Here is a 12,335-nt window from a genome sequence, read left to right on the forward strand (position 1 = left end):
CCTCCTTCCAGGGAGCTGCAGAGAGCCAGAAGATCTCCCCTCAGCCTCCTTTCCTCCAGACTAAACAAACTCGGGTCCCTCAGCTACACCAGCCCTGTTTTCCAAACCCTCTACCAGTTTCCATGCCCTTCTCTGGACCTGCTCCAGCCCCTCAATGTCATTCTTGGAGTGAGGGGCCCAAAACTGAGCCCAGTGTTTGAGGTGTGGCCTCACCAACATCCAGCACAGGGGGACAATCACTTCCTTGGTCCTGCTGGTCACACTAGTGCTGATCCAAGCTAGGGTGCTGGTGAACCTTCTTGGCCACCTGGCACAATCTGGCTCATCTTCAGCTGACTGCTGACCAACACCCACAGGTTTTTCTCTGCTGGGCAGCACTCCAGCCACTCTTCCTCACGCCTGGAGTGTTACAGGGGGTTGTGGTGATTGAAGTGCAGGACCTGGCACTTCTTTATTCGACATTTTTGAGGTCATAACAAGTTATCACTCCACTGCAGTGGATGTTTAGCCTCCAAGGAGAACTGCAATCATCAGAACTCAGGCACGTTTTAACCACCACAGTGACACTGTGCATAAGCCCAGGAAAGAAAACATTGTATTGCTGCACATTCACAATCTAGATTTACTCCTGAAGTCAGAAGATTTCTAAGCTGAGTCATATTGAAGGTCTAAAGAACAATCCCCTGCAGATAAAGGCATGCCAAGTAACTTTCTGCCAGTACAGATAACTGCCTAATGCTTTATAGGAGCCTGGAACACAGAGCTACACAACAGCTGTCACCTTGGAGAACATTTTAAAGAACACTAAGCTGCCTTTCAGCAGAGCCTTAGAACAGCTGCATTTCACTAATCATATTGCAGCTAAAAAAGCTCAGCTGGAAAGAGAGTGCACAAGCCACTGTTTGAAGTCGCGTTTTTGAAACAAGATCATCACAAATCCGTTGTTTATCACAGCTGCCACGTTCAACCTCTTCCATGGTATTGTGCTACAGCACACAAACTGCATCCTCCTCACCCTGAGTAAGCTACAGCCACAAGCCTGAGCTAACCTGAGCTGAATCCAGAATGCAAGAGGTCGACTAAAACAATTGCTTCACAGAAACTCTCCACTCGCTCAACCTACAGCATCTTAGAAGCAGCACCTGGAGTAGTCTGAGGAACTGCAGCACACACAAACTTACTGAAGAGTGCAATTCATTTAAATATTAGATAACCAGAATGCTAATTTTGTGCAGAGGCTGCTCTGATAATAGTGTGCTGCTCCTTGCTGGCGCCTAGGCTAACACCCACTCTACCCAAATCTCTTCAGTGGTACCTCTGGGGCTGATTTATGCACCTCTACTTACAGACACAACACCACTCTTCTTGGCATCTGACACTTTCTCACCAACACCAACCACTGACTTCAGTCCAAACAAGCATTTCAAACAGTTACTTTCCCACACACTACAAAGAGTTAGAATCATTCAGGCTGGAAGAGACCTTAAAGATCTCCCAATCCATCCCCCCTGCCGTGGGCAGGGACACCTCCTACTAGAGCAGGTTACTCAAGACCCCATCCAAGCTGGCTTTGAATACTTTCAGGGTCAAAGCCTCCACAACAACTCAATTTTCTGTTGTAAGACAACAGTAAGAAGTTGTTGGTACAACTCATTTGTTGCAAATCTTATTTCTCTTCAGCTATTTTGGCTTCTGCTTCGAAGAAAGAATCACAGAATGCCAAGTTGGAAGAGACCCCAAGAATCATCTGTTCCAACCTTTCCAGGTGATGGTGTAGTTGAAATGAGCTGGCCCAGCACCCTGTCAAGCTGAGGCTTCAAACTGCCCAATCCACTGCTTCCCTTGGGAAACAATTCCAATCTCTGTTCTCATGGGGAAAAAAATTTCTTCTGGATTCCAATCAGGATCTCCCCAGCAGTAACTAGTCCCCATCACCCCTTCTCTTCTCCATGGGTCTCCTTGTGAAAAGGCAGTTTCCATCCTCCTGGTAGCCCCTAGGACATAAATCCTGGTCCACGGTAATAAGGTGTCCCCTAAGCCTTCTCAAGGCTGAGCAAACCTTGTTCTCTCACACAGCAGGGCTGCCAGTCCTCTGAGCATTCTCATGGCCCTTCTCTGGACACTTTCCAGCCTGTCTGCACCTTTTGCGCACAAAGGTGCAATAAAAATCAGACCCTTAATGGGAAGGTTGTGAGTTCAAGCCTGCAGTGGGCAGTAGTGTCCTCCCTACTCTAGCCACGAGGTCTGTGGTGACAGGTTGGACTCGATCTCTGAGGTCTCTTCCAACCTTAGGAATACTGAATAGGTTACTGAAAAGCCTCCTTGCAGGACAGCCACGCTTGTGCTAATTTCACTTCTTGCTTCCCACAAAGCTCAAACCACTTCCCAAGCTCTGCTCACAGCATTTCTGTGCATGCCCATCTCCCCCTCGCTCCCTCTTCCTCCTGCGTGTCCTGCCGATCCTACCTGTGCAGCTGCTTCATCCCACACGGTTTGATGGTGCTCTTCATATCACTCCTCACACATCTACCACACCCTACTGGAGAAGGCATTTGTCCCTCCAAGTGAACAGGAGGCATCTGCATGCTTTGATAAGGGACTGGTAATCCCAAAGACACACGTTGGTTAAAAAAAAAGGATAAACCACAGAGGAATTGTTACAACCAAGGTGTATTTAAGGTTGTTACTTCATTTCCTCTGGAGCCTCATGTTTTAAAATTGCTTAAGTCCAGTGTTTCTCTTGTTAGCTCAAAACTGTGGAATTTATCTCAGTATCCTCATAACACTCAGGAAATTCAGGGTCAGTGTTGGTACAGCTGTGGGTTAAAAAAAGAGAAGAAATCCAAATTCAGACTGGAAGAAGCTGGATTTACACCAGACATCAGGAAGAAATTCTTCTCCATGAGGGTGGTGAGGCTCTGGAACAGGTTGTCCAGAGAAGCTGTTGAGGCTCCAAGCCTGGAAGTGTTCAAAGCCAGGTTTGGATGGGGCCTTGAGCGACCTGGTCCAGTAGGAGGTGTCCCTGCCCATGGCAAGGGGGTTGGAAATGGATGATCTTTAAGGTCTCTTCCAACTCAAACCATTCTAGGGTTCTAAATCCCAGGTTTTGGAAGAGCTACATAACCTGATGGCTTACAAATAGAAAAAGCAGATTCTGCAGAAGAGCAAGTCTTGGCTGCTCAATTCCTTTCCACACAAAATAAAGCAACAGAGACAGCCAACAGGAGTTCAACCCAGACTTTCTTTTACAAAGGTATAAGGACAACACACACACAAGTGATGCAAAAAATGCAGCAAAGTAAACCCCTAAGAGAATGACACCGATGGCAAAGCTCAGCAGAACACCTCTGTGGTCAGGTGGAGCTGGCTGAACTCATGCCCTTCGCTGAGATTTCACATGAAGCTGGAGATCCTGCAGCTGAGCTGTGAGTCACTCATTGATCCCAGCTCCCTGCTGCAACTTCCTGCTGCAGGACGCTGCACCCCACACGAAGCATGAAACTGATAACTCAGGAACCTGCACACGTCTGGGGCTTGATGTGATTACAAAGCCTTTTTCAGGCAATAACAACAACAACAACATGTGTCAATATACAAAACCGTTGCAAGAATTAAATGGAACAGCATTTCACACACCAGATGTCACAGCAATTGTTACACAACTCAGGAAGGCTCCATCTGAGGCTACACAATGATGTTTCTCGGTGCTTTAGAACCAAATCTCTCCACTGCCACATCCTTCCAGACTTCTAAAAAAATACAGATGCTGAAAAAGAGCCAAGTTGGCCATTTGAACTCCCTTTCTCCAACCCTGCACCCAATACTTCAGAAATCACAAGGATATTTGCTCTAACTTCAAGCACATGCCTCAGGTGCCCAAACCTGCCTGCAGCAAACACCTCGCCCTGCATCTACTGACTACAAAATCAAGTCAGGTTCTTACATATGAGGGTGTTCCAAGTCATACTCACATTAGACATTAAAAGCAGCCTACAGAAGCCAGCTCCAAGGTCTAAATGATTCATCTGCTGGTTTAATTCTTTCTTTTTGTATTATTTTCACCCCAACTTTCTAGAAATCCTTCCTTTTAAAAAGCCTTGTCTTGCACCTGAACAGCATACTCTAAAGGTTATTTAACCATTCAGTTTAAGGGTGGTGAAAACCCCCCAGGATTTACTGTCCCAAGTGTACTCCAAAAGCAAATACTCAATGAAACTGGCAGGTTTTCACTGGGGAGAAAGGGATAGAGAGTAGAACAACCACTGCAAGGATGATCAAAGGGCTGCGACACCTCTGCTACAAGAATAGGGTGAGGGAGCTGGGGTTGTTCATCCTGGAGAAGACCTTAGAGCTGCCTTCCAATACCTGAGGGGAATCTACAGAAAGTCTGGAGATGGACTTTTTATAAGGGTGTCCAGAGACAGGACAAGGGGGAATGGTTTTAAGCTGAGGGAGAGTAGGTTTAGTCTGAATCTCAGGAAGAAGTTCTTCAGTACAAGGGTGTTGTGATATTGGAAAGGGCTGCCCAGAGAGCTTGTGGATGAGGCTTTGGGCAACCTGATCTAGTTGAGAGGCATTCCTGCCCATGGCAGTGGGTTTGGAGCAGATGATCTCTGAGGTGCCTTCCAATCTAAGCCATACTATGATTCTATGAATATCACGAGGTCACCGCAGGAACATCAGGAACATCACATAGGCAGCTTAATAAAACTACACATGCATGCAAGGGGTTGTCCGTTGTGTTGCTGGGGTTTAAAATGCTGACACACTCTCTCTGTCACTAGTCCTTCTGAAGTGTACCTTTTCTGAAGCATTACCTTGAGAAGAAGATGCAGAAAGCCACTAGCAGGGGCTGCACCAAGACTTGCATGCCACAAGCCTGAAATCGCCTCCAACACAAGATTGTCTCATCCTGGCCTGAGCACAGTTGCACAATCTTTGAAAGTTTTGACACAGCAAAACCAGGAAATTCATGATGCAAACTCCACAGTTATGGGTTGGGGAAACAAGCTTTGGAAGTGTTACAGGCACAATGGAGACTGGGGGAGGTGGGGGGAAGCAAAAGAGGAACGGGCTAGATTGGGTAGGGGCAAGCTGAGAATACAATGGGCATGGCACAGTGCAAATTCATTTCTGACTGCATGCAGGAGTTGCAGAACTCGGGGCACCTCCAGGGGTATTAGTCAGCTCCAGCAGTGAGCCCCATCTTGCACCACACTAAACCCCTTTCTTTTAAACAAACTTAGCATACGCATTGGTTAATCTTGCTACTAGAACTGGGTACTCTGTATTTTATGACACAGAAGCATTTGCACGCTTGAAGCACAGCAGTTTGAAGGAGTGCAGGTTATTTATTACCTATATTTACTTACCAACGATTTTATAGGAGTTTAAGAACAACTGACAACTTTAGAGGTCCCTTCCAAGCCTGTGCATTCAATGATTGAATTCTGCAGCACATGCAAACCAACTCCTTATCCTTACTAGCAGAGATGCAGCGTGCATCTCTCCTTACGCTGCACCGTAAATTACACCCATGCCATAAATCTGCACATTATGTTAATGAAAAAAGATGCCTGCCTGCTCCAAGACAGCAGCAGAGGTGTGCCAGTCCTCATGCACCCACGTTTGAAAATGCTGCTCACACTTTGACAGAGCAAATTAACCGAGAAAAGAAACCAGAGTGTTCATCTGGAGACAGCTCTTAACGCCCCAGTAATCTGTGGACACTTCCATGCAGCTCTGCTAGACGACTGCCAGAGTCTAGGTATCAAAGCAATATAAATACAACCTTTGAATGTGTGCAATTCAGGGCATGTTTAATGATCCAACATCCTTCATTTGTAGTCTCTCTGATGAAACGAGTGGTGCATTTTGCACATGTAACCTGTCCTATGTTTTGTTCCCATTAGGTAAGCATTACAAACTAAGCTTGTATTTTCCAGCTCCCCACATTTCTGCAGGTCTCCTACCAGGTCTTCACTCTGCCAGGCAGCTCATACTGCAGCAATTCTGTCATTCTACAGCTATAGAACAAGTTTTTTCCTCTGTTGATCTGCTATGGCCAAGAAAATACTGATACCTGCAAGCCTGCAATATTACAGGCAGGGATGCAAAACAAGCCCTCACAGCCTTCCCTCTCTTCTCCCTGCTTATCAATAGATCTCAATTAAAAAAATACAAATGCCTCAGATCTAACCTAGCCTTCAGGTCCTGAAGGGAAATCGAAGGAGAGCTGCCAGGCCCTCAGCCCTGCAGAGCCAACCACGGGGGCCTCGCCAGGCTCCATCCCTCTCCACCCCCCACTTTCCAGCTGCAAGAAGGCACGGTGAAGTATGTCCATATGAGCTCACTAGAGGTGGGGGGGAGGTTGGGACACGATTATCTTGCCCTGCAAAAATGTTTCGGTGCCACCTGCCATGTGGTGCAATCCCCGGCGCATTCCAAAGGCAGGACTGCGGCTCCCCGGCAGCACCGCGCTCCAGCCGGCAGCAAAAGCGCTTCTCGCCGCTACAGAACCGGGGCAGAGGAACCCGCGCAGAGGAACCCGCGGAGGACAAGCGCCCTCGGCTCCCCGCCGCGGGTCCCCGCAGCCCGGGGAGCGTTTCCAGGCGGAGCCCCGCGGGCAGGGGCCGGCAGGGCGGGCAGCAACCCCCTCTCCCCCATTCCCCTGCACACCCACACACCCCGCTGCCCTCCCAGCACTCACCAGACGGAACCGTAGGCCCCGGAGCCGACCGGGGAGAGGTTCTGGTAACGTTCGGGCACCTCCCACACAGTCTTGTTCAGCTCTTGTCGGTAGAACTTGGGCCGCTCCTGAGACATTTCTGCTCCGGAGCCCGCCCCGCCCGGCCCGGCGGGAGGGGAAGGCTCTGCCCGGGGCTGCAGCACTACCACCGCCGCCGCCACCACCTTCTCCAGCAGCGGCTTCTTCCTTCCTTCCTTCCTTCCTCCTCCTCTTCTCCCCGCCTCGCTGCTCAGGCGGGCGGGGGCGGCCCTGCAGCAGCAACGCCCTCCTCTGCCGCCGCCGCCCGTTGGCCGCCGCTACGGCTGCCGCTCCCCGCTCCTGCCTTCCCCTCGCTTCAGGGGCGGCCGCGGGGTCAGCGGGGCGCTGCGGCTCCTGTCACCGCCTTTACCCCTCCTTTCCCTGCTTCCCTCCCGGCTCCCTCAGTCCCTCTCCGGGTTCCCTCCGTCCGTCCCCTTGATGGCGAGAGGCGGGACGGCCACGGGAGGTTGAGGCGAGGTGAAGGGACGGCGGGGCTCGGCCAGGCGGCAACGGCCGGGGCGGAGAAGGGCGGGGGGCCGAGGACCTCCCCTCTGCAGGCAGAGCACAGCGCAGGCGACGCCTCCCGTCCTGCCCGGGGAAAGAGCGCCCCGCCGCACACACCTCCCCCCCCGCAGCCGCGACAGCACAGCCCTGTCGCTCGTCACGACAATTCTCGCGAGAGCTCAGGAGCCGAGGGCGCAGATGACCCAATATGGAACCAGCGCGGCGGCCTCTCGCGAGAGCGGTCCGGCCGCGACAGGGGCGGGGGCGACGACGGGGACCGGGACGGGGTCATGCACCCCGTTGGGTTTGAAGGGTGCCGATGTTTCCCCTGGCGTCGGAGACTCGCTGCCGCGCTGGCATAGAGGCCTGCCTGAGGCCTTCCTTAGGGTGCGCTCAGAGGGAGAAGGTCACAGCAACTGCACCTAAAGCAGGAGCAGCTTAGTGCTGCAGGGCCAAAGCTGCTGCTTGCAATCTGCAGAGGTGTCTGTGCCCCTCAGGCCTGTGATGCTGTGAGGGACGTTTGCCCTGTTAGGAGAAATTGCCAAAAGCTGGAGTTCCCTCCAGCAGTTCCCTCAGCCCAGCTGTGAAGCACTGGCCTTCCTTTGATTGCCCCCTCCCCCCGCCCCATGTGTGCATTTCAGTACTTTTATTTCTTCAATTTTGAGAGCTGCTTCTGTTCTCTTGTAGCTGGGGACATGGAAAGTTGCATAATGGTAAAGCTGAGCCTAACCGAACTGCTTTGGAGCTATGTTCCTGTGTTCTTTGAGGAGAAGAGGTCAGGCTACGGTACTGATAAAACATAAATGCTTCCACAGCCCTATTTTTCCATCTGCCAGATTCCTCTTTTGGGCATCATACTGGGAGGAGACACATCTCTTCTGCCTGAAGAGCCCTCCAGGCTCACCAGAAGGCAGTCTTTGTTGGCAGCACAAGAGTATTCCTGATGTTGTTCCAGCAAGGCAAACAGAATAAAACCCATGAAGCCCATTCATCAGTTTTCTTTGACTCTCAGTAGCTCTGTTTTCTTTCTGAATCTCCTTTTGGCTCCAGAGTGGACTGTCGGTGGTTATAGCTGTGTCTGCTCTGCAGAGTCCTCCTAAGAAAGCAAACACAAAGTCTCTGATTCATCATTTACCTGGGCTTTGTTTCAGCATGTCCACTGAAGCTCTGCTGAAACTTAAACTGTTGTTCGAGACCATGGCAGGGTTTGAGACTGGAGCCTAGCTCTGGGTGAGGTTCCTCAAGGTGTGGTGAGCTAATCTAGCAGCTGCTGCTGCTGCCAGAAGGGACAGGACCACACAGGGAATGGGAAGCAGGAGCCAGCCCTCTCTCTTTCTGTGTAACCAGCTCTTACATCAGCTCAGCTATGTGTGGGACTGCAGCCTCAAACGATGGGTCACGTCTAACTGAGGCTGCTGGAAAGCAATTTCCTGGTGATAAGTGAAGGCAAATGGAGCCATAATTTGAGCTGCTATTGTGTTTTCTAGCTTTCATTCACCACCAAGACTTGTCATCAAGATTAATTTCATTAAAAGTAAGATCCTTTAGATTGTGCAATAGCCTTCTGCTCCAGAGCTGTCTTCTTTGTATATTAAAAGTAAACAATGGAAGGAGATTAGATGAAGTTCTGGAGCAAGAGAAACAAACTATTTGATGGAAAGGGTGGAGTTGTGTCTAATTATGGCAGGAGATCTACAGACTGTCCCCCCAGAAGCACCTGGTGCAACAAAATGTCTTGCCCAGAGATCAGTAGGAGAATTCTACTCTTAAGGTCATGGTTAATGTTGGAAACTTTTTCACTGCACTTGATGCTTCATCAGTGGACACATTTAGCTCATACCTCGGGTTAAACTCTAGCAGTTGTTCTATCACCTGATAGAACAAGTCTCTATCTCCCCAGCAGAGAAGGCAGATTGGGAAAAGGAGGGAAGATCTATGGGTTAAAATGAAAACAGATCTAATGAAACAACAAAACTGAACCCAATGCCAGTATAAAATGCATAAAATTATACTCAGCCCAGCAAACTAGAGCAGGCACACAAATGGGAGAGCACTCCTGTGGAACAGGAGAAGGGACAGATGCAGGGTCAGGAGGAGTCCAAGCGGGAGACTCCCCCCTCCCCAGCAAACTTCCCCCTTTATACTGAGCATAGATTCATAGAATGGTTTGGGTTGGAAGGGACCTTAAACATCATCAAGTTCCAACACCCCTGCCATAGGCAGGGACACCTCCCACCAGCCCAGGTTGCTCAGGGCTCTATCCAACCTGTCTTTGAACACCTTCAGGGAAGGAGCATTTACAACCTCCCTGGGTGACCTGTTCCAGTGTCTCACCACCCTCACTTGTAAAGAATTTCTTCCTAATATCCAGTCTAAATCTCCCCTCCTTATGACATTCCTGGTATGAGATACAACTGTAGCCAACTTGGGTCGGTTGTCCTGGCTGACTCCAAACAGTTAATGGCCTGCAGCCCATGGCTGGCCTGGGATTCTGCACCAGCAAAACCAGGTCAATAAGAAAATCTCTTTATTCCCTCCCCCAACTCATCATTTCAGAACCATGCCTACCTTCCTTCCTCATACCCTTTTCCTTGTTTCTTTTCCACTTCCCTATCTCATCTGTTTGTTCTCCATTTTGTATCCCCTTGTCAGCCCAGCATGTGACCAGCTTGGACAATAAAGTGATGGAGAAGGACTCAGCTCTGTAATGTTCACTGGGGTCAGTGCCCACAGCGGCTGTCCAAGGCTGCCAGAAGCTTTGGGAAGATATTTAGTTTGTAAGTAGAAAATCATCAACATTGCCAGGGTATAAAACAAAAAGGGAAGAAGCAGCTTAGGATGTGGGGTTGGTCAGAGTTTATCTACTGGAAATACTGACCCAAACCCATATAGAAAATAAATCCTGTAGGTCAAGTCCTGCTTGCATCCTTTTGTTCAGGAAGCATTTGACTGTCCTGGGGGAGGTGGGATAGGTTTGGCTGGTTTTGCTCCCCAAGATGTAGTGGGTCTGGATTTTTTGCTCTTCTTCTAGATCAGAACAGGAGGAATCCAAATTCCATCTCCTGTTTTACCCTGGTGTTAATGAGGTCATGTAATGGGTGCATTCAGCACTTTGGACTCTCCAGTCCAAGCTATCATAGGAATGGCACACGGAGTATTTGCGATTCATCCAAATGGAATGCAAAGGCTTGGGGCTGCCTATGGAGGATCCATGCTATGTGCCAGCTGGATCTGTGGAATGCCAGTGCCTGTGCAGCTTTGCAGTGCCTGCAGGGAGCTAACCATAGCCACATGGCTTAGAATCCCAGGATCATGGAATCGTTTAGGTTGGAAAAGACCTTTAAGAACATCGAGTTCAGCTGCTGACCCAGCACTGCCAAGCTTCTGTGCCTGCTGAGTGTGAGGCTGTGCAAAACCACTGCAGAGATGGAGATATAAAACACATTGCACATAGCTTAGGTTATCTGAGTCTTTTCAGCTACTCCTTGGGGAGGTTCAGAAAGAACTCATGATGGTTTTACTTACAGTAATGAAGCACTGGAGCAGGGTGCCCAGAGAGGTTGTGGAATTTGGTTTTGACAGTCCTCTCAGTCAAGTCTCAGCTTTGAGGTCCTTTGTACCCCTGAGGGCAGGAGCTATCACAGGAACCAGTGCAGAGGAGTTGGCTGGAGTGTCACGGAGGTGTCTCCTATGCAAAGTAAAGGACCAGTGCAAGCTGCTTCACATTTCCCCCCAGGATGTTACTATGAATCATAGATTTGGCTCCTGGGCTTCTCTGTGGTCTTCTCCATGCAGTTTCTTGCCGTGACTGAACTGCTGATAGGTTTACATTCTTAATTTGTTCAGAAGCTGGCTTATTAAAATGCTGTTTACCTGTGAGAAGGTTCTTCACATTAGCATAATGAGAGGGTTTGTGGAGTTCTGGTCTCTTAGGTCAATTGGCAATTCCTTCCCTTCCTCCCCTTCATGGCAACTCATAGAATCATTTCAGTTGGAAAAAACCCTTTAAGATCATCAATTCTCTAACTCTACCAAGTCTGATGCTTCAACCATGTGCCTCAGCACCATATCTCTGCAGCTGCAACCACCTCTACGGATGGTTCATGGCAATCCATCAATTTTTTGTCCTTTACATTAAAATCTTCATGTTGTGCATCTGACCAGTTGAAGGCTTCACTCACAAAATGGCAGGAAATGGAAATTTTCAGGCAAGATTTTGGAAACATTAGATACTTAACTCAAAAACACTAAAGAAATGTTATGTCTGTACATGAAAACAGAGTGTTTGATACTGCACAGAATGATGGTGGAGGGAAGAGATGTGAGAGGGTGAATTCCTTGCTGCAAACTAGCCTGCAAAACAGACTGTAACCATCTACTTCCCTGCAGTCTTCTTTTCCTTGCAGTGGTACAAATGGTATCAAACATTGCTCATGCTGAACTTCCATCTTTAAGGGATGGAAATCATCCTTTAAACCAGCAGCAGGTGTTGGCCTTTCTCCTCATACTTTGAGATTGTAGGAATTCAGTGGAAAAATACCCTAAAATCTGCTTTGGTGTGAGGGGGCTGGAGGCTGGGAGCAGGCTGCCCAGAGAGGTTGTGAAGTCTCCTCTGGATAGGTTCCAAACCCACCTAGATGTTGTGATCCTGGGCAAGCTGCTATGGGCATCCCTGATTTAGCAAGGGAGGTTGGGCTGGATGATCTCCAGATGTCCCTTCCAATCCCCACCATGCTCTCTGGATTCTCCTTTTTTCTCAGGTATTTGCCCTTTTCCAAAGGGATCAATAATCCAATTTGTCTCTCTGAGCTGTGTGTTCCTGTTTGGGGAAAGGCTCCTGTGTGTTCCTGTTTGCAGGCTGCAGAGGCATCAAGCTGAATTTGGTGGCTTTGTTTTTAAATTGCTTCCATTTCTCCAACAGACCCAGGACCCTGCAGGGCACAGCAAAACCAGAGGTTACTGCACCAGCTCCCATGGGGCTGATGGGGGAAGAGGAGGACAGTGTGAGCTTGGTTTCCTGGAGAACTGAGGTTCATGCACATGCTCTTTCTCTCAGTACTCTGCA

At 49.2% G+C, this 12,335-nt stretch overlaps 1 protein-coding gene across 2 annotated transcripts in view; it reads right to left on the bottom strand.

Annotated features, from left to right (window-relative positions):
* The window catches only part of MAPK14 (mitogen-activated protein kinase 14), a 30,640-nt gene extending 23,276 nt beyond the window's left edge, over window positions 1–7,364 (bottom strand). Inside the window, exon 1 of one of the 2 annotated variants that reach the window (XM_068159493.1) lies at window positions 6,710–7,364. In XM_068159493.1, coding sequence (XP_068015594.1) covers window positions 6,710–6,825 — 116 coding nt within the window. In that variant the 5' untranslated portion in view covers window positions 6,826–7,364. The remainder of the gene's footprint in view (window positions 1–6,709) is intronic. The other variant, XM_068159492.1, reaches the window with a different exon arrangement.
* Window positions 7,365–12,335: the final 4,971 nt, after the last annotated feature.

Source organism: Melanerpes formicivorus, unplaced genomic scaffold (assembly GCF_026170545.1).
Source record: "Melanerpes formicivorus ecotype bairdi unplaced genomic scaffold, bMelFor1.0.p_v2 SCAF_46, whole genome shotgun sequence".
In the NCBI taxonomy this organism is placed as follows: Eukaryota; Metazoa; Chordata; class Aves; order Piciformes; family Picidae; genus Melanerpes; species Melanerpes formicivorus.